The 22,892-nt window shown below is 36.6% G+C and overlaps 2 protein-coding genes across 6 annotated transcripts in view; both read left to right on the top strand.

Annotated features, from left to right (window-relative positions):
* Positions 1–2,388, top strand: part of mlpha (melanophilin a) — a 37,534-nt gene extending 35,146 nt beyond the window's left edge. Inside the window, exons 14-15 of one of the 3 annotated variants that reach the window (XM_056459705.1) lie at positions 1,726–1,797; positions 1,896–2,388. In XM_056459705.1, the coding sequence (XP_056315680.1) occupies positions 1,726–1,797; positions 1,896–1,961 (138 nt within the window). In that variant the 3' untranslated portion in view covers positions 1,962–2,388. Of the gene's footprint in view, positions 1–1,725; positions 1,819–1,895 lie in introns of those variants that run through there. The other 2 variants (XM_056459706.1, XM_056459707.1) reach the window with 2 other exon arrangements.
* A 1,851-nt stretch (positions 2,389–4,239) lies between these two features.
* Positions 4,240–22,892, top strand: part of lrrfip1b (leucine rich repeat (in FLII) interacting protein 1b) — an 87,311-nt gene continuing 68,658 nt past the window's right edge. For all 3 annotated transcript variants that reach the window (XM_056459703.1, XM_056459702.1, XM_056459701.1), the window contains exon 1: positions 4,240–4,816. In XM_056459703.1, the coding sequence (XP_056315678.1) occupies positions 4,727–4,816 (90 nt within the window). In that variant the 5' untranslated portion in view covers positions 4,240–4,726. The remainder of the gene's footprint in view (positions 4,817–22,892) is intronic.

Below are 22,892 nucleotides of genomic sequence, written 5' to 3'. Positions count from 1 at the left end.
TACTGAACAGCGCATCATCGTTAACGCAAGCATGCTCAGGCCCGAATGCCATGTGAGTGCAGGCTGTCGGGGGAGACGGGAGGGGGGACAAGCGTGCTTCGGCATGGTTCAAGGCCACTATACATAGTGTGAGGACGCCCTTATACTGTATTGAGCTTATTCTTCAATGCGAAAGGGTACTCATTTTTGCAAATGTTTTAGGACTTCCGAATCAGTTGCCTATGGGAGAAATGACTATAAATAATAAATGACTGAAAACGGTCAAACTGCTTGCTCTACAAACAACATCTAGCAGCATATAGAGCAATTCTTACCATTTAAAAATCAATGGAAGTGAATGAGACCGTAAGTCTCGAGCCAAAAAGATTTCAATTCATACGTGAATAATAAGGTCAATATATATACTAAAAGTGGGCCAATTTAGTCCCAAGATATATTTAAATATTTTATTACAAGCAGTGCTTAATTTGTAAATGAATAATTCCTGGAACAAAACCAGGAAATAAAAGTTATTGTGATCGACGTCCACCAAACAATTTAAGTTTTCCCGGAACATACGTCATTAAATGGTGATAGCGCAAAAAAGAGCATCACATTTCTGAACGGTCTTTAATTATTTTTTTGCCAGGATAATAAAAACATGTAGCTACAAACATAAATCGTATGAACAATCACTATTCAGCTCCTTTCACTATTATGTGCCAAGTGAAAATAATAATTACATGACTGACTCAGTCTAATCTTCAAGAAGAGCCCACAGTTACCTCTTCTGTCCTGTTTTGTGGCTGACTTTGCTTCTGTCTTCCGCTATCCTGATCCATTCACACAGTTTCATCTTCCAAAGAACTCTTTTGATCAGGCTCATTATCAGCATTATTTGCTCGTGGTTTTAAAAAAATGAAAAAATGCTTGACTGCCTCTTTGCCATTCTGACAATTGCAAATATTATTTTGGTTGGCCACTATGCCATTATTTATTTTGGCTGCTCACTGTGCTGGAAACAATCACCAACCAATGAGATTGTTTGTAAACATAAGCAAGCCGATTGGCTGAAAATATGGTTGAGGGCCAATAGTTAAACGTGACTTTCACTTTAGCTTGTGAATGGTGACTACCGTCATGCTTATGCGCACACACGATTACCAGTATACTGCTAATACATACAGAGGTGAATGCATGAACTATATTTAAAATATACTTAATACACATTACTTAAGTGTACTTAATAAAATTAACTTGAAGTACACAATACTTCTTTTTCGTAAGGGTGTGTGTCCTTCCATCTGTCTCTCTGTCTGTCTGACTATCCCTCTGCGGTGGGTGTGATTTTTCTAAATAGGATGCGATCCTGGATTAACATCTATGTTGATCCTGTAACATGATTTTTGTTCAAAAATTTAATTCATACCTAATCCCTACCCAACCCTAACTGTAAATTATTCCTAAAATCAGGAAGGAATAATAGTTTGTATAACAATCATGTAAAACATAACCCTAACTGTAAGCCTAAACTTAACATAAACTCTAAACGTATCCCTTAGCTCTGGTTGGCTGATTGGAATATTGTTCCAGTATCAACATAGATGTTGATCCAGGAACATGTCCTAATTGGTGGAATCACACTAACCATATATCTGCAGTGGTGTACCATATATGTACTTGAGTAAAAGATCTCTCTGCTTGTTTGTCTCTCCGTTTATTTATCTTCTGTCTTTTACTTATCAGGTCTCGGATATTGAGAGCAAGATAGCTGCTCTAAGTGCTAAAGGATTATCAATTGATAAAGCTAAGAAAAAGGTGAACCGTTCAAATAATTAGTTAAAATAATTACATTTAAATCTCTGCTTCCCTCCAGATTTGCAACTCACTATATTTTTGTGAACATTTACTTTCAGGCAGTGAGTATGCAACAAAAAAGGAAGTTTCCCCATGATTTTTCTTCAAGCAGAGTACACTTTTAAGTGTAAAGAAGACATCACTTCTCTGTTGCTGTTACTTCTGTGTTTAGCCCTTTAGACCTTTGTCAATCTGTCCACACCTGCCACCTACAGTACATTTATCAAATTATTCAGCCAAAGGATGTATTGCAAATCATCAACAGATCACAGATCTTGATAATTTTGTATAACTGCAGAGAGAAGATTGAAGAGTGTCCAAGTTTTATTTAGAAATATGCTTTGTAATTTTTTAGGATTGTAAAACTCTTTGTGTTTGAGTTAATAATTTCAGCCAAGCCATCTAAAACCATTAAGAGATATGACCAACAAATATTTTTGCAAAGGAAAAAATAGGATTTAGTTCTATTAATTTCCATCATGTTTCTTCTCCATTTCCTTGCCATCTTTGTTTATCAGATTGCCCTATCAGCTTTGACATTTTAATAATAAAGGTATTGCAAATAATCATTTCTTTTTTCCTCTGTAAACACTAAACATTGCATCATATTATAAATCATTTGAAATGTGAAATTTCTTGTACCCCCGGAGAAGACCATCTTTAACCAATTACTTAAAAAATTTCCCCATTATTTGGCTTTTCTTTTGCTGAACATAAACAGTTGTTTCTAATAAAAATCATGCAAACCAAAGACATCTATTATGCAAGGAATGCTATCAATTAGCATCCTGATGTAATCTCAAGGCAGTAACTCCTTCACTACTTATTATAAATGGTTAACTGTCAGGCAATGAGCAAGGATAATCTTAGAAATGTAGTTTATACATGTAATTTGTGGATGTGTGTAAACGTAGTGCATTTAGTTATTGCTCAGCAGGCACATACGTCATAAGACGTTAATATTAAGTTAGATTTAGGTTGTGATGTCAGGTGACCAAAAGTCAATGTCTAACCAGTGTCTAAGGACAACTTTATTTTCATGTCCAATAATGACGTGAAATGACACATTTTTAAAACTACTTAGTAAATCACAACACATACGTTTGAGTATTTGTAATTTGTTACTTTACACCACTGCTTATCAACATATTACAATAACGATACATAATGCAATTTTTAATTATTAATCTTATTAAATATTGATTTTATCCATTACACTGAAAGAATATTCTGCATAATTAGTGAAATATAGATATAATGTTAAGCTGGCATAAAAAAATATTGAACTAGTAAACTGTTTACCTTCACTTGTAGTTGCAGTACAAATGTAAAATGCAGTAAAATAGTTGCACATATATTCTACTTTAAAGGTATACTTGTTAAAAGTATATATGTTTTAACATGTATACAATTAAAGTAGTATATATGTGCAATTATTTTACTGTATTTTTTTCAAATGTGTTGTACTCCCAATCAATACTGAAATGAGATATCTTGTTGATCATTACACTTATCACAAACTATACTTACAGTAAAATATATATCCTTAGTTCTATAAGAAAAACTTTGTATAGTTTTTCTGTTGCAAAACAGAGGCCAAGGACATACCAGGGATATAACAAATGTACAATAAGGGTACGATAGGCCATGTTGGCTTTATAACGGTTTTGAGAAATACACATACTTTGCAAATATTGATGATCTGGGAAAAGCATAAAGTGACATGAGAAAGGATTTTGATGCACTCTAGTGGACATAAACGGATACTAAATGGAAGATGTGGCCTAAATTGCATAACTTTAAATAAATAAATAAATGTAAACATGCCATAAATATATATTTAAAAATAACAATAACAGCAGAAACAACTAGATGAATATAATATAATATAATATAATATAATATAATATAATATAATATAATATAATATAATATAACATAATATAATATAAATAAAATAATTAAAATAACAGCTTAATAACAAATTTACAACTGATAAACTAATTTTTACGATTATTTTTTGCAACTTTTTTCTACTGAAGGGGTCTTTTCAAAACAAAAGTGATCATAAATAGAGATGTAGTTATCTAATGAAGCCTCTTGATGGAGCTAATACACTAGTTCAGAGCACCGTTTATCTAATAAAACAAGATGTAGACAGACAGACAGACAGACAGACAGATAGATAGATAGATAGATAGATAGATAGATAGATAGATAGATAGATAGATAGATAGATAGATAGATAGATAGATAGATAGATAGATAGATAGATAGATAGATAGATAGATTTTGTCATTTATTGAAAGTAGGCGTAAATAATTAAAATAAAAAGGTCAGGCCCCGCCCACAGACCCGCCCACTCTCCTCGCACCGTCCAGCAACACAGGCTGAAATCAGAGCGTGTCTGCTGGATCTTAGGGCCGCTCATCATCCGGGTTCGCTTTGCCCTAGAAACAAACGCCGTTCTGGTCTGACGACTTTTATTCTTCATTCCTCTGGTTTGACGTTTAACCGAACTGTTGGACGTGATATTACGGGATGACCGGTTCCATCCGCAGGAGTGCCTAGTCTATCGTGCTCACGTCGCATCAGCAAACTGTCATTTCCCATCCTATCCGTGATGTTTTGACAGATCGATGTGTCGTTTAAATGTGCAACAGGCTCCCGCTATATATTTATGCGGATTATGGAGGCGACGGGGTATCAGAGGAAAGATGTGTCCTAGTGCTCTACATCTTTTAGCTAGTGGTTACAGTATAACCATTTATTAATGCTGTTCACTAACGACTATGCCACTTTGAAGGGTGATATTTGACCTGCACACAACTGAACATCACTTCAGTCATTTTTTTGTAGAGGTTTGTGACAGAAGATAAGTGGATTTTAAATGGCATCTCAAGTAACGGGGAGGAAAAGAATCCCCAACCGGGAGAAACTATCGGCGGAGGATGATGCTCTCAGTCAAATAGCACGAGAGGTAAGATTAATATTAATATTTCACGTGTCAGCTCTGTCATGCTGCGCAAAATGTCTCCCTTTCACAAGTTCTTTAAACGCAAGTCTAGAAGCCCTTGCTGAATATTGAAAGGTTTTATTGTCGGCTGTGCTGTGTCCAGATTGCAGTATGGAAAAACGAGCACGGATACGATGACGCACGTGTCCTTTAATAATGTGAATGGGAAACATTTCGCTCCCTCCTCCTTTCTCAATTATTAGGCGCTTGTGAATGACAAAAACACATTATTCGTCGCAGTCTAAATAAGGCCATTGTTGCTTGCATGACCTACATGACTGCAAGACTGAAAATCCTCTGTTAATGGGTTAATAGCGCAAGCATCTCTATAAAAAAGAGCGTTAGTGCAAGAGCTACAGCATCACGGTTTTTGGATACCTGCGCAGCTGCGTGACGTCATGAGGCAAAGATCAAAAGGGAAAGCGAAGGAGAAGGTCCCAGACTGCTGACGTCAGAAGCTGCTCTGATGCGGCACATCACACCCAGCAAATGGCCCAAATACCCTTAGGGACGTATTTTAAAATACACAAAGCTCAAATTGTGCTGATCACTTAAATACTCCACCACATGGAGTCCTGAAATAGTTCGGTTTTCAGTTTTTAATCCAAAGGAGATATATAGGTTTGTTTTTGAAAGGAGAACGTGTGTCGTGAATGCAGAAAATAAATGGTGCAGGGTTTTAGTCATGCTTGTTATTTTTACTACTCGTCCATAACTGAACCTTGGCTGTTATTGTTATTGAATTTCGCTATAATTGTTATTAATGTCATTTATTTCAAAAGATGTTCCATGTTAAATGTCATATGTTTGTGTTTACTGCCAGTTAGTTCTTTACTCAAATATTCAGGTTTTCAGGTTCACCTAAATACATCTGTGGACCTTTTGGGTCAACTGACCACATCTGGAAAGCATTATCTCACTGAAGAATTCACACACACGCGCACACACACACACACATGCACACAATTTTAAAAATGAAGGTTCTTCATTGGCATCAATGCCAGTAGTTTCCATGAACAAACGTTAACATTCATGAAACCTTGCCATTGCACGAAAGGTTCCTCAACTAAGACCAGAGTATAGACAAAACAAGACTTAAGTATGTGTTGAAAATGAAAGAAAGTTTTTCAGGGGTTGCCACAGCGGAATGAACCGCCAACTTATCTAGCACATGTTTTACACAGCGGATGCCCTTTAGCTTTTTCAGTTTACCTATACTGCATGTGTTTGGACTGTGGGGGAAACCGGAGCACCCAGAGGAAACCCACGCCAACACGGGGGAACATGCAAACTCCACACAGAAATGACAACTGACCCAGCTGGGGCTCGACCCACTGACCTTCTTGCTGTGAAGCGACAGCGCCGTGACGTCCTTCATTTAAAGTCGCTAAATATTAATTTGTTTTTTATTGAACACTTGCTGCATAAAATCTATCTCACATTTATTTTCATGCTCACATGAATGAAACAGCTTTCATGTTCTTGTCTTGTGATGTTGATTGATATTATGTTCCACAAAGTTTTCACCAGGTTCTATTGTCATGTAGTCTTTTGTTTAGGTCCGTCAATCCTTTCAGAAGCCATAATCCGCACTCTTGTTTTTAATCTGTCTGATTTTTATATTTTATTTTGCATTAACCACCAATAGGACAAAAACACAAACTGTTCAATCCCTCCTCCCATTTTTTAAATATTATTGATGACATCATCATTTATTAACCAGTGTTCAGTCTCTTTTACCTTTACATTACATGTTAATGACAATAACCATGTGTATACTAACTGTGCATGAACCTTTGTATCCACCAGTGCACTATATAAGCGGAAATATCGGTATTATTATGTTGAAAAAAAAAACAAGATCTCACAGAGATTTACAATAATCTCTATGAATTTTGATGGCATTTATATTGCTTATGGTGACATTTTTGACACAGACCCATTGGTTTCTTCTAGTTGAGAAATTGTGAACTGGTAAGTCTTGGTCATGTAAAACAACATTGCCTTTTATATATTATTTTTGATTGGTTTTCATTTTTTCACACTAATTTACTGCTGGTGGCTGTTTTTGCCCCATTGACTATCATATTTTTTTATTCCAAAACCATGACTCCATACAATCATGCAGTTTTGATTGTTGGTGGTTTTTCTTGTTGAGAAGAGGTCAAATTTGTCATTTTTACTGTAGATCATCAGTTGGCACCATTAACCCTTCAGATGTGCAAAGAAAAAAAGCTTAGTTTTTGGATTTTATGTGGAGTAACAGCAACTTAAAGTGTGTGTATGTGTGTTTGTGAGTGTGTGAGAGTGACCTTTATGCACTTACCTTGGTGTGTCTGAGAAAATCAAAATATGCATCTTAGCTCTCAGAACTACATGGAGTAAATAAAAACAAAGACTGTGCATTTATGCACCATCAAATGTGGCTATAATAGAAGTCAATGGGGCATAAACAGCCACCAACAGTAAATTAGGGAGAAAAAATAAAAATCTAACAATGCATTGAAGCCAATGTTGTTACTAGATGTTCACATGTCCAAGACTGTGATAAAAAAATCCAGTCCACAATTACTTTTTATATTGAAAATACGTCTTTTTTTCCACAAAATTAGTGACATCATTTTCAATTTAGCAATTAAAGAGTTAAAATCCTGTAATTTTTAAAAAGATTTATAGTTTTGATTAGGACTGAGGTTGATTAACAGATTTATGCAAAAAAAATAGAATTTTTTTTACAGCAGTTTAATTCAGTGGATGTTTTCATTCAGGACATAACAAAAGGGTAGAACATTTGAACAGTGCACAAGGGTTAAACTCAGTTATTAAATGTTTCTCTTACAGGATAAATCAGTCCCTGAGGAGTACAATAACCTCTGCATCCTCAAATATTTTTACTTTCGTTTTGTTCTTCCTTCTCTCGGAAACTGCATATTCAGCTAAAGTTACATGAATAGTTTCTCTCAACATATAAAGGTTGTCGATATTCTCATTGTGATGTTGTTTCAAACCCTTTTGATTTTTATTCTTTCATTTAGTGTTTCTCTAATCCATCGTTCCAGCGAACATTCACAAACTGCTTCGTAAACTTCTACACTTGCGACTACACCTCTGGAGCTGTAGTTAGAAAAATAGTTCCTGGCTGTGTTCTATTCCCAGTTATCCCCCCTATGCCCTATTCGTTTAGAACATTCTAATGTTTAATCTTGGAATTATTTTTAAAAAAGGTGTAAGTTGGTGTAATTTGCTTTCAAAGTATTTTTACAGTTCCGTTTTAGTGATCTTCATGTTTACAAGTGCGCTCCCTTCGCAGTGCACTTTGAAAACATTGATGTCATTTTGATCATAGCCGTGACTTATGACGAAAGCTATAGGTGACCTATTATTTAAAAGCGGAATTTATGCTACGTATCCAAAGCATGTGAAAACAAAAAACATAGCATACGTTAATGCTTTTAATTTATAGTAGGTTAATTATTAAGTATCTGTACTGTATATGACCTGGGCCTGTTTGTTAGAACATTTCTGCAGTGGTAGTGCAGGTGTATCAAATTTTAAAAGTAGACTTTAAAAAAAATAAATAAACAATATCCTACTTATTAATAATAATAATAATAATGATCATCACCATCATGCTTATTATTATTAATATTATTATTAAAGTAGGATTTTTTTTCATTTCTTAATATATAATAAATATTAAATTTCATTTCTTAATAAATAGCCTTAATATTTATTTATTTATTAATATGATTAAATATGATATTAGAATACTTGTTAGCTTTTGGAAGTGATTTTATGTTTTAGAATAGAATATGTTCTTAAAAATATTTGTAAAGGAAACATTGGCCCTATATGTGCCATTTATACATATATGTCAGTTAATATGGAAAACGAGTGCATGTTTTTATCAAAACTAATATTGGATTTTTTTTTTCAAATATGTGTGCGTGTAAAGCAATATGATTTGAACAAAAAAATTGTGGGGTTCTTCTCTAAAGAGGTTGTTATCATCCTGTTTAGAGCATCATTATGGGTGTTTTACATTGTAACTAACGCGGTACAAATGATGAATCTGCGACAGAGAAATTATGTTTCGTAGTGAAACTACACTCGTTACTACATCGTTCTTTTCCCAAATGATGCACCGTGCTATGATAGTTCAGCCGCGAGTTATGTCGTTGTTTGGAAAACAACCCTAGGCTGTCCAATTCATAAACAGCAGATGTATTTTTTGATGAAACACTTTTCATGAAACACTTTTGGGAAACACTAAACTGGATTCAGTGATCCACTCACAACAGTACACTGAAAAAGATCAATGATTTACATTTCACAGTTCTTATTACTGTAATTGATGGAAAATGTTTATTTTTTTATTCCTTTTTTTTTTTTTAGTGGAATAAATAATGCTTGGGTGAGCTAATCTTATTAATGTGTATCCAACCCTTGTGTTTGACAGGAGAGGCACAGTCACCTAGCAACTTATAATACAGCTCTGTTTAGACATGAATTAGGTGTGCAGTCTTATATAGAGTCAGGCCACAAGGCCAGCTATGTAGGACTTAGAAGGCTCATCAGTAATGATTATATTCACGATCCCTGCCAGCTGAGCTGTTTTTATACACCAGACATTAGGGAACAGCCAAGCCAAGGAAAAGCATTACAGAACAGCCAATGAAACTCGATCACTTTTCTTTCCCCTGTTTGTTCGCTGCTGAAACGGGGCTGGGGTGTTTTAACGTGATCAGAATGGAGCTAGTTAGTCATTGCCATGACAATCATGTGAACGTCCTTCCTAAGTCTTTCCCACCCTTTTTATAGTTGATTCAGTGTTTTTATTTATCCTAAGCAATGACTGTTAGATTATGTTAACAGGCTGTGCAGCATGCAGCTCAAATGGCTTGCTTTCACTTTCTAATGTGCAGTGATGGTTAGGTCTGCTCATCACATTAGTGTCAGTAAAACGGTATATATACTAGAGTAGGGGATAAGGGATCTCTAAGGTTGTTTATTGGGCCCAGGGGAAAAGGGTCTGCCCATAAAAAATTAGGTCCTGTGAATCTGCGATGACCATGCTTTTTTTTCTTATGCCCCAGCTGAGCTAAACAGCCAGTGCAGAAAAATAATGCTTATTAGTGGAAATTGGCTGAACAGTTATGTATGTCAATAACATTTTAATTGACACACATACATCCATTTTGTTTTTAATTATGGGTCTCAACAAACAGACTCTGATGTTTATTTTTTGCAAACATATTATTTTTGGATAATTCAATAGGGTTTATGCAGAGCTAGTGTTTCTTCCCATACTGATAAACTTCCGGTGAACAGTTAATGTGACTTTTTTCACTTTTATATAGTTCCTTTTACAGCATCGATGTTGTAATGTAATTAAAATATAGTCAGTTAAACAGACTTCAGCTCAAACAAAAAACGAGATTGAAAGCCGTTTACTTGCATGCACCCATCAGGATTAGCAGGCTAACACAGAAGCTCCATTGAATATACTGGGGTAAAATAAATGTTCATATTTTAAAGATATGGTGGGCAAAAAAATTATTTAATGCAGTGCTTCTTATATATGCGGAGACCCGCTTTATATTGGATATCACTCAGCCAGTGGTGATCGCTGATTTTAAAAAGAAACAGACCTTAAACGTACCGATTTTGAAACTGCATACAGTTCACCAGAAGCACTTGACCCAGGTTACTGACAAATTAAAAATCCTTCCACATATACCCTATTCCCCTATAGCATATTTGGACTGTGGGGGAAAGTGGAGCACCTAGAGGAAACCCACGCAAACATGGGGAGAACATGCAAACTCCACACAGAAATGCCAACTGACCCAGGCAGGACTTGAACCAGCGACCCTCTTGCTGTGAGGTGACAGTGCTAACCACTGAGCCACTGTGTCGCCAGATTTAAAATGTATTAATTTTATTTTTATACAAATCCACATCTATATAAATTCACCCAAGTCATTCTGAAATAAAGAACTCTTTCTAAATAGAAGTACATATCTTCTGGTGGTATTATTTTCGAATGGCAATGTGTATTGCTAGTCTGATATTGTGCAAGCCTTGTTTGATTTTATTACAAATTATTTCTCACTCACACTAGTTGATTCTTTGAATTTGCCTGAAGTGCATTCGGGTCTTTCCTCTGATTTAGTAGAAGCATAAATCACCTCACCATCTTATTTTAACATTTACCTCAGTCACAGCATGTGGAGTCCATTGGAACTTTGGACTGCATTCACATTCGTCTCTTTTTCCACTAACTGCACTTGTATTTTCCAATTTCTGAGAAAGGAAGCAGAAAGCCTTTAAGGCTGTATGTCTTAGGCTTTGATCCAAATGGCACTCCTGACATGCACTTATGGTCTTGCAGATTTGCCATGGCTCGTGTGACTGTGAGACTGTAGAACATCCCATTGGATATTTTAGGGCCCTCACAAATGATGCAGGTAGCAGCTTACCTTTACAGGACAGTTTTTATGCAGTAATAACTCAAGTGCAGACTTGGAGGTTCACTGCAAAGTTTTGAAATGTGGAACCTTTTGAAGGTTTTTATAAATTAATAATGAAAACAGGATTGGGTGCTGGGTACTTTATGACCACCCCTACCTTAAAGCAATAAGTGCACCTGGCAATTAATGGTGCTGCAGGTGAAGTTCAAAGAGCACATAGCACATAGCACATATGCTACCCAACACTCGTCTCTCGGTCAGTTGAGTGTTCAGTGTCAGAATGAGAAAAGCTGCCAATTTATCAGAGTTTTGTAGTGGATGAATTTTGATGGCCTGGCACTTCGAAACTTATGACTTTTGTTGGAGTAGCAGTAGAAAGTACATTACAGAAGTGCTGCACGCATGATACTGTAAAAACAAATCATCCAGCTGTATGTCATTCACAGCACAAATAGTCATACACAGCAGTGACTACCATGCATTGTTTAAGGTATATTAGAATGACCAAAACAAATTTCAGATGTTTTACAATGTGGTCAGCCTGCTTTGTCCATTAATGCTGTCCACCGCACCGATTTTTGTCATCACAACATCTCTTATAACAAAATCAAATTACTTTTTAATGTGCATATTTAAATTATTGTGTAAAAGTGTTTTCATCATCATTTATGCACATTCTTTCTTATTGGATAAAAGTTTTATCCTATTTAGTTGTTCACATAAATTTTTTATGCCCATTTTAAAAGTGTATGCAAATCTTGGCATTTTTTTATCAAGCATTTTTATGCGATAATCCAAAATACGCATGCAAATACGTGGATGGAGACATAGCTAGTGACTGCAGAGCCACAGTGTAACAAATCACCAGGAGCTATAACAGTGGTGACCAGGACAATGTCTCACAGCACACAGTTCATGACAGGTCCATAGAAGATGACCTGCATAGAAGATGACCCTGCTGTGTTCACTTTAGCTACAGGAACTGCACATCCTTGCTAAGTTTAGACCACGTAGAACTGAAAGAAAGCCACTTGTTCTAATGAATTAATATTCCTTGGGCATCACTGAGCGTGAATATGAGAAATAAAAGAGGATAAGGCGGCGTTATGCTGGGATAAGGGATAAGGGGTGTTATGCTGTGGACAGTGTTTCTTGGCCACTTTAGACCCCAATGTCCCAAATAATGATAATTTCTTACAGTTGTCAGGTATCTGACATCTATGTGGAACTAGTGTACCCATTCCTGGTCCCTGTGTTTTTTGCTAGTGATGACCTTGCCACAAAGCCATAATCATCAAGGCGAGGTACAAGGGACATTTTGCAGAGTTTGTCTTTACGCCTTGGCCTCCAATTTTACCTGACATGAACCCTATCAAACATTTGTGCTTTGACTTGGTAAAGTGGGTTTGCACTATACATTACACATACACATTAATTAATGACATCTCTGATCATCTGTAGGGTTCATTATGCAGTTGGCCCATCCTCTAAAAGGGTAAAAAGGTGGTTGGCATTAACGTTGTTTCGTAGGTTGCTAGGCAACCATCAAATATGAATGACAAGCTGAAAAAACATTGCTGTCACTCTGATACAAGTTTTTGTTAATGGAAAAAATACAAAGCACTTCAGTGTTTGGGTGTTCTTTATTTGTAATTAGTCTACCGAAATGTGTATATTCCATACAAGCTGAAGCTGATCGGTCAATTGGTCATGTGACTCGCGGTGCGCTTGCGGAATTTATTCAACCGGGGGTGTCTGGAAGGCATGAGCGCATCACGCCACTTGTGTGGCATGGTGGATTCAGCTGATTTGGACAGATGCATTCCTTGGCAGTTCGTAGGTCCTTCACTGGGTCTTTTCCCTGTCACAAAGAAACTTCCCAAAGATGTCTGTTTCTTACTCATTTTACTGCTTGTGGGTTAAATTTGGGCATTCAAGTGACCAAGATGTAAGCGAGAGAATACGGTAATTTTTCAAAATAAAAGATTTTTCAAAATTAAAGATCGTTCAGACTTAAATAAAACGGAAATAATTCATGATTTCTTGTGCGGCCCGGTACCAATTGATTCACGAACCAATACTGGTCAACGGCCCGGTGGTTGAGGACCACTTCTTTATAACATCTTCAGATTTTCTGGGAAGGCTTTGCACAAAGTTTATTACTGTGTTTATGGGATTTTTTTGACTATTCTTCTAGAAGCGCATTTTTAAGATAAGATACTGATGTTGAACAAGAAAGCCTCTGTCTCTGCTCATCCCAGACATATTCTGCATGGTCAGGAATGTGTTTGGGCCAGTCAAGTTCCTCCACACCAAACTCACTCATCCATGTCTTTATGGACTTGGAACAGAAAGGGGTCAATCCCAAACTATTTCCACAAAGTTGTGAGCATAACATTGTCCGAAATGTATGGGTATGCTGAAGCAGTGAGTTCCCTTCACCGGAACCAAACCTTTTTCCTGGCAACCACTGAACACAGACTCATCAGTTTGATTGGCAGACAAAGAAGTATGATTCGTCACTCCAGAAAACACATCTCCATTGCTCTGGAGTTTAGTGGCGTTGTACTTTACACCCCTATTTTGTGGATGTAAAGGTGTGGTTTTTTAGCACATGGGGATTTCAGCTGACCTAGCAGTAGAAGAGCGTTTAGCTCTGCCCTGCTGCAGCAACAGATTGGCCAGCCACCACCCACTGACCCGCATCCTTTAAGCCTTACCACAACATCATGTGTTAATCGGTCCTACAGGAGCCTCACTATGGTGCATAATTTTTTATTGAAACTCCACAGATGTCTGAAATGTATTCCTTTTCATTGCTACTGACGACAGTTACAGAGAGAAAGACCTCCAGTGCAAAGTGCCAGGAATGCAGAGGCAGTTATTCTGTTAGTCATGCAGGTCATATATCAGCTTATTCTGCTTTCTGTGTTGCATTTGGAGGCAGAGCTGATGTTGTAGGCCATTGCGAGTGTGTGTGTGTGTGTGTGTGTGTGTGTGTGTGTAAGGGGGGTTGCAGTAAGCCTCTGATTAAGTTGCTGGGTAGACTGAGGTGAGGAGCAGACAGGAAGTGATGCGTTATGGGCCTGCATTGCGCTCTAAGAGCAGATTAGTCTGTAGCTGCTGTCCATGACCGACTAATCTCCTGCACTGTCACCTAGAAAACAAAAACAACTCATTCACTGTAATTGTGTTTTACACTACTAAGAATCACTGTCAAAACAGTTTATGTGATGAGTGTCATATAATTGTTTAAGCATCGATTATTTGGACATGATAACTGTTGCTTCAACACTCAATTCACTAACACTGTTTTGCAGCCTTATAATATCAAAATGTGTGCAAAATCACCTGTTTTGTTATCACTTTAGACATTACGCAAGCGATTAATTCAAATACTAGCTCTAAAGATATGTCTGTGAAGTAGCAATGTTTTACGGTTCTGACGTCACCTGTAGATGTGAATGGATGGCGAAAGAAAGTAGTTCCTCATACAAAAGGATTTTTAGACTCTCCGTGTTTGATTTTCTTTTTTATGCCATGGAAAATTATGCCAAAATTATGCCATGGAATTGTTGTATAAATACAATATCACACTCGTAGCAGTGCGATATTGCTGTATATCGTCACTGTTTCGACACCAAGGCACTCGGCCCACGGCCTTGTGTAACGCCATGCCAACAGAGGGAGCCCTCGCCCGATTATTGACTCAACCCCGATCCGTCTGCGCTCACTTGTTGTTTGGTGCATATTTCAGCGAGGAATTAGACACTGATACTTTGTAAAGTATTGCCAGTTTTCCTGCCTTACCGAGCGTTGTTCCATTTGACATTCTGACTGCTAACCTGTGTATGACCTGGCCTGAATTCCTCATGTACGTTCCTTGTTATTTCCCTTTTGATCTGTTTTGGACTGATTGTTGTTGCTTTGACCCATTGCCTGTCCTACCACTACGTCTGTTGGATTTCCCTTGTGTTTGTTAAACGATCTGTATTGCTCATCTGTTGCAGACTCTCTGCCTGTTTACCCGTTTATGTATTTGTGCAAGCCCTTTATTAAACTTCCGCAAATTAATTCTAACATTGCCTCAGGCCTTCTACTCATGTGGTATTGCTCATATATATATATATATATATATATATATATATATATATATATATATATATATATATATATATATATATATATATATATATATATATATATACAGTTGAAGTCAGAACTATTGGTCCCTCATTGATTTTTTTTTCTTTTTTAAATATTTCCCAAATGATGTTTAACAGAGCAAGGAAATTTTCACAGTATGTCTGATAATATTTTTTTATTCTGGAGAAAAATGTTTTATTTTGACTAGAACAAAAGTAGTTTTTAAATTTTTAAACCCATTTTAAGGTCAAAATTATTTGCCCCTTTAAGCTGTATATTTTTTTCGATAGTCTACAAAACAAACCATCATTATACAATAACTTGCCTACTTATCCTAACCTGCCTAGTTAACCTAATTAACCTAGTTAAACCTTTAAATGTCACTTTAAGCTGTATAGAAGTGTCTTGAAAAATATCTAGTAAAATATTATGTACTGTCATCATGGCAAAGATAAAAAAATCAGTTATTAGAAATGAGTTATTAAAACTATTATGTTTAGAAATGTGTTGAAAAAATCTTCTCTCCGTTAAACAGAAATTGGGGAAAAAATAGGGCTAGGGCTAGTAATTCTGACTTCAACTATATACTCTATATATTTTTAGATATGTTTACAATATATGAAACAAAATGCATTGATATTTGATATATTTTATTACAATAGTTACAGAGCTTACTTCGGGTTATAAAAAATTATGAATAAAAAAGATATCTAATGCACTTTTAAATTACAATATAAAAATTATATATTATTATATGCAATTAATTTATTTGGATAAGAATTGGTTAAAATGCAATTGTGTAAACACATTCATTCAAGGGAAAAAAAAAAGTTACGTATGCAGTATGATAGACCTTTCTAAAGCACTTTTCTAACAAATTAGACCTACAGCATTACAATCTGTACTGCTGACTCACTCCATCTCCAGTCCATGCAAACAGACTCGGTTGTGTGAGTCAGCATACTTGATATTCAAATTAACCCCTCTGCATGTCTGTGGAGGAGGTGGAATGCTCTTGTTGTTTGTTCCATCAGTCCCTATGCAAAGTTCATTTTGCAGTCTTGCTCTGAGCCACATATGTTAAATATGGCTGTGAGGTGCAGACTTGTTTGCTTTGGAGTCTAATACTATGTACGCTCTGGTCTCCAAAGACACTGGGAGTGTAAGTTCAAATGTACTGGACCTGAACCACAAATGCCTACTCTATTTCTGCCATGTGGACTATATATTGCTTGGAGCTGTCTACAAATAGATCAGGAATATATCGAGGTTGTGTGATTTTGTTATTGGATTGTCTAATTGAAAATGAGTCTATTCTGAGTTTGGTTGCCAGGAGCAGATAAAGTTAATTCACATGTGGTTGCAAAATATATTTAGGAGTTTCACTGTACAATTTGATTAATTTATACCTCCTTCCCTTCTTAGACCTCTGTGAATAATTAGATGTGATTTGCACATGCAAATATATGAATAAACAAATGCACTGTGCACATCCCACAGTCTGTGGCAAGTACAGGCTGCTTGTTAAATGCAAGTATTCAGATGTATTTCTCTTTAGCTTTGAAGATTAATCTCTATTTGTGTGGATTGACAGATATTTAAAGGTTTAGTTAGTAGTATATCCAAAATTAAAAAAATTTCTCACCCTCAACTCAATTCAGTTCAATTAAGTTTGTTTGTATTGTGTTTTTTACAATAATTATCATTCTAAAGAAACTACAAAAGGTGTATTATTGCATTACTATAAAAATCATGTTGTTCCAAACCCCTGAGACCTTTGTTCATCTTCAGAACACAAATTAAGATATTTTAGAGGATATCCAAGAGTTAATTCATCTATCATTTAAAAAATGGTCCCAAGCCTTTCAAAGTCCAGAAAAGGAACTAAAAACATTGACAAAACATTTCATATAACTTCAGGGGTTCAACTGTAATCATACAAAACTCCTTTGTGTGCATTCAAAATTGTCAAAACGTCACTGACTCAATGTGTTTGGTCCATATTAGTGATGTCCTCATTAAAAAATAACCAGTTTTAAAGAATCATTTGCCTTTGATGATTTGTCCTGTGATATAGGCCTTCAAATAGAATACTATGACACTAGCTATGCCGAGGTTGTTTGATTCCTAGGGGAAGCAGGAACTGATAAAACACCTTTAAAGGTGCAGTATGTAAGTTTGACACCCAGTGGTTGAACTAGGTATTGTATTCCTGGATCAAAACAAATGCAAGTGCAGGTTGCCAGATTGAGGACCAAGAAGAGCGAGTGTTCTATATAAAAGCAACAGCACACGATAGAAGGAATATTTTCCACATTAAAAGGAGTTTTTGTTCTACTCAACACCTCAAATTGATATATTAGGAACGGCTTCTATTTCTTGCAGCTGAACAGCAGAAAGCTAACAATGAAGAAAGCACATGAGGTGTACCTGAGATGATCAGTGTTAAATGCTAATAATGTGAGTTTGAATTAAATTTTACATGACATGTATTGCCATACTACTGAAAGCACCTCAAATCTCAGAACCGTTTGAAATGGACCTTTAGAACTGTGACTCACATTCAGCATGTACATTTAATAATGTTAAAGAGGTTTAATATGTATTAATTAGATTATAAACCTTACCATTTCGTGAGTGAGTGCATATTCCGTGGTTCTAAATGGCTGTATTTAAATTTCTGTTGTGTTTCGTCTGGTGCAAATAGCCAGATTGCTTATCACTTCAAATCTCGTCATGTAGCGTGTGGTTAGGACACGGGGTTACAATGTAACCTGTTCACCTAATGTTTACGTTCATAATATTTATATTATTTGCTAATTAATAACTTCATGTGGAACTCTGAATCTGTGTCTTATTTTGGAGTCTGCTACTGTCCACCGGTGGTCGCATTTCAGTCATGGACGCATGCTTAATCTTAATGAATGAATCAAATACGGTTTTCCAACAAGGCAACCTGGGGTGCTGAAATATAATTGGCTAAAGTGGCAGGGGGCGGGTTAAAAGAACCAAAACAAAGACAGAGTTCTGGCACAAAACAGATATTTTCAAACCAGAATAACTGACTTCAGCATTGTTTTCAGATAAACAATATATAGCTATGTACTAAAATTGTGCCAAAGACAAATGAAATTAGTCATTAATAATAAGTTATCGAATTATAATGCCTAAAATTTGTTGGGAAAAAAAACAGCACATAGAAACTATTTTTAAAAAATGTATTAAATATCGTAGGGCTAATAAAACTGTAGGTAGCAACAATATAGCTCAGCAATACATATTTCCTTGTAGTTCACATGGAATTATAATGTTAAAAAAACTCTGGGTTAAAGTAGTCCTACAGTTTATCTGGAAAGTATAGCGCTACACTTTATCCATATTTTTTGTTACAGGCATTTTTTGATGGGCATATTTTGTTACAGCATTATTCCAAAATGGATCTACCTGTATGGTAGAGTGGCCAGACGGAAGCCACTCCTTGCCTGGAATTTGCCAAAAGGCATCATGAAGGACTCTCAGACCATAAGAAACAAAATTCTCTGGTCTGATGAGACTGAAATTGAACTCTTTGTGAATGCCAGGTGTTACGTTTGGAGAAAACCAGGCACTGCTCATCACCAGGCTAATACCATCCCTACAGTGAAGCATGGTGGTGGAAGCATCATGCTGTGGGGATGATTTTCAGCAGCAGGAACTGGAAGACTAGTCAGGATAGAGGGAAAGATTAATGCAGCAATGTACAGAGACATCCTGAATGAAAACCTGCTTCAGAGTGCTCTTGACCTCAGTCTGGGGCGATCTTCCAGCAGGACAATGACCCAAAGCACACCGCCAAAATATCGATGAAGTGGCTTCACAACAACTCAGTGAATGTCCTTGAGTGGCCCAGCCTGAGCCCAGACCTAAATCCTATTGAACATCTCTGGAGAGATCTGAAAATGGCTGTACACCGTCGTTTCCCATCCAACCTGATAGAGCTTGAGAGGTACTGCAAAGAGGAATGGGGAAAAAATCCCAAAGACAGTTGTGCCCAGCTTGTGGCATCATGTTCAAAAAGACTTGAGGCTGTAATTGCTGCCAAATGTGCATAAACAAAGTATTGAGCAAAGGCTGTGAATACTTAAGTACATGTGATTTTTCACACATTTTCACACAATACACATGATATTTTTCATAAATTTGCAACAATTTAAAAAAATCTTTTTTCACATTGTCATAATGGGGTATTGTGTGTAGAATTTTGAGGTAAGACATTAATTTAATCCATTTTGGAATAAGGCTGTAACATAAAAATATATGGAAAAAGTGAAGCGCTACGAATACTTTCCGGATGCACTGTATATAGAGATCATAGTCCTATATAGAGATCACATCCAACAAGTTGTCATTGCAGAATAAACCCTGACAGTGTAATCAATCTGAAAGTAACTACAAAAGTAAACATTTTGATAGTTTATTAGTAGTTAAATAGTTTATTAGCTCATAGAATGCAACCTAAACCTAACCTTTACTAACAAAATGGCCATTTAAAACTAGACAAACACATATGAAGGATAAAGTCGTACCCTTTTCTATCAGTGTAAATATTTTACTTCCACTTTCAGCTAATCCAATGCATCTTTGCTAAATCATCACTTTAAAACGTTCACAACAGTAGTGCATATAGCACCAAACTCCCCCATTGCTGTGAGTTTGCAGAGTTGATTTCTTTCCTGGCACTGAAAGCATCCAGTTCCTTATGGTTCCATAGGGAGGCCTGTGGGGTCCTGACACAGCTGAGGAGGAAAGAAACATCTGTCAGATTCTGCCACGCTCATGCTTGATCTAGGACAGGCACTCTGTCTTTTCCTCACACAACCTCAGATCCCTCTAATAGCAGTGACTGTAGCCTGTTTTTACAGAGCAGTGTTTAACGAAACCAGAAACCAAAAATTAAAGTTCAAAATATAGCTTCCACAGCAAGGGCTTGCATCCAAAGAAGAAAACACAGATTGCACTGACAGTAGCCTATTTCTTTCTTCTTTTTTGGTGTAGTATATCTGAGAGAAGATTTAGTACTTTAGAAATCAGTCATGTGTGACACTAGAACGGCTTTCTCACTGTCCATTTGTGTCCCCTTGCAAGCTTGTTACTTGTTATCTGTCTGAACAGATGTGCAAAAACTACAAACAACAAAAATGTCAAAATCAATTTAGCTTTTGCTTAGCTTTTTAGCTTTAGACTCTCGCATTCATTTTACACACTCACAAATGTAGGTTTATCCATTTCAATTATATTATTTTGATCCAACTGTCAAATGAAACGCTTAAATATGCAAGTTATTTTACTATGCAAATAATTGGAAATTAAACTGTATACATAATTTCTTTTTTTTGGATCTGCTGTGGCTAAATGTATACCATTGCAACACTAATATAATAAGTGGCCATGATTACATACAGTATTGATTCATTTATGAAATGACACAGGGACATACTGTATATCTTGAACACTCTTTTTTGACCAAAAATTGTTAGAGATATTCAATGAATTGGCATGCATTAAAGGAGTTTAAAACCATGATGCGGAGGCAAAGAAATCCCTTTAATGCACAGCAAGCGCTAAATGCATAACATCCACTAACACTAATAAAGCAGCTCATCTGGATACTACAAATGATCTTGTACAGTGTGTCCATAAAGTATTCAAAGCGCTTCACTTTTTTCACATTTTTTATGTTACAGTCTTATTACAAAATGGATTAAATTCATTTTTTTTCCCTCAAATAAATGACCTTTGGCAGCAATTACAGCCTCAAGTCTTTTTGGATATGATGCCACAAGCTTGGCACACCTGTCTTTGGGAATTTTTGCCTATTCCTCTTTGCAGTACCTCTAAAGCTCTATCAGGTTGGAAGGGGAAGCGACGGTGTACAGCCATTTTCAGATCTCTCCAGATATGTTCAATAGGATTTAGGTCTGGGCTCTGGCTGGGCCACTCAGGGACATTCAGAGTTGTTGTGAAACCACTTCATTGATATTTTGGCAGTGTTCTTTTGTGTGATTGTCCTGCTGTAAGATGAACCGTCACCTCAGTCTGAGGTCAAGAGCACTCTAAAGCAGGCTTTCATTCAGGATGTCTCTGTACATTGCTGCATTCACTTTCCCTGTATTCTGACTAGTCTTCTAGTTCCTGCTGCTGAAAAACATCCCCACAGCATGATGCTTCACTGTAGGGATGGTATTAGCCTGGTGATGAGTGGTGCCTGGTTTTCTCCAAACATAACGCCTGGCATTCACTCCAAAGAGTTCAATTTTAGCCTCATCAGACAAGAGAATTTTGTTTCTTATGGTCTGAGAGTCCTTCAGATGCCTTTTGGCAAATTCCAGATGGGGAGTGGCTTCCGTCTGGCCACTCTACCATACAGGCATGATTGGTGGATTGCTGCACAGATGGTTGTCCTTCTGTAAGGTTTTCCTCTCTCCACAGAAGACACTGGAGATCAGACAGAGTGACCATCGGGTTATTGATTACCTCCTTGACTAAGGCCCTTCTCCCCGATCACTCATCTTAGATGGCCGGCCAGCTCTAGGAAGAGTCCTGGTGGTTTCAAACATCTTTCACTTATGGATGATTGAAGCCACTGTGCTCATTGGAACTTTCAGAGCAGCAGAAATTTTTCTGTAACCTTCTCCAGCCTTGTGCCTCGAGACAATCCTGACAGATAATTCCTTTGTCTTCATGCTTGGTTTGTGCTTTGACATGCACTGTCAACCCTGGGACCCGATATAGACAGGTGTGTGCCTTTTCAAATCATGTCCAATCAACTGAATTTACCAGCAGTGAACTTCAATTAAGCTGCTGAAACATCTCAAGATTGATCAGTGGAAACAGAATGTACCTGAGGTCAATTTAGAGCTTCACTGCAAAGGCTGTGCATACTTATGCACATATGATTTTTAATTTTGTTTTTTAATAAATTTGCAACAATTAAAAAAAATCTTTTTTGTCACATTGTCATTATGGGGTAGTGCATGTTGAGAATGTTGAGAAATAAATGAATTGTTGAGAAATAAAATGTTGAGAAATAAATTAATTTAATCCATTTCGGAATAAAGCTGTAACATAAAAAATGTGGAAAAAGTGAAGCGCTATGGATATTTTCCGGATGCACTGTATATGTTACATTGAACCAAGCAGCAACTCCCCGCTCTCCCTCATGAAGCTAATACGGAAGTAACTGGAACTGCAATTCATAGAAATTCCACTAGTCCTGCCTCCATAATAGAGCACATTTCTGCTGACCCCAATGTTAAAATGGCCAACTTTACAGCAGAAAAAAAGGTGTTTACAGTCTGGTACAAAAAAATTATTTTGGGTCATAAAGCTAATATTACACTTTATGACAACTGTGAGGTGGTGAATTTTTTTATAACTCATCT

The sequence above is a fragment of the Danio aesculapii genome, chromosome 6, assembly GCF_903798145.1.
Source record: "Danio aesculapii chromosome 6, fDanAes4.1, whole genome shotgun sequence".
Classification (NCBI taxonomy): domain Eukaryota; kingdom Metazoa; phylum Chordata; class Actinopteri; order Cypriniformes; family Danionidae; genus Danio; species Danio aesculapii.
Note: the sequence above shows the minus strand (reverse complement) of the source record. Positions and strands in the feature narration are given on the sequence as shown.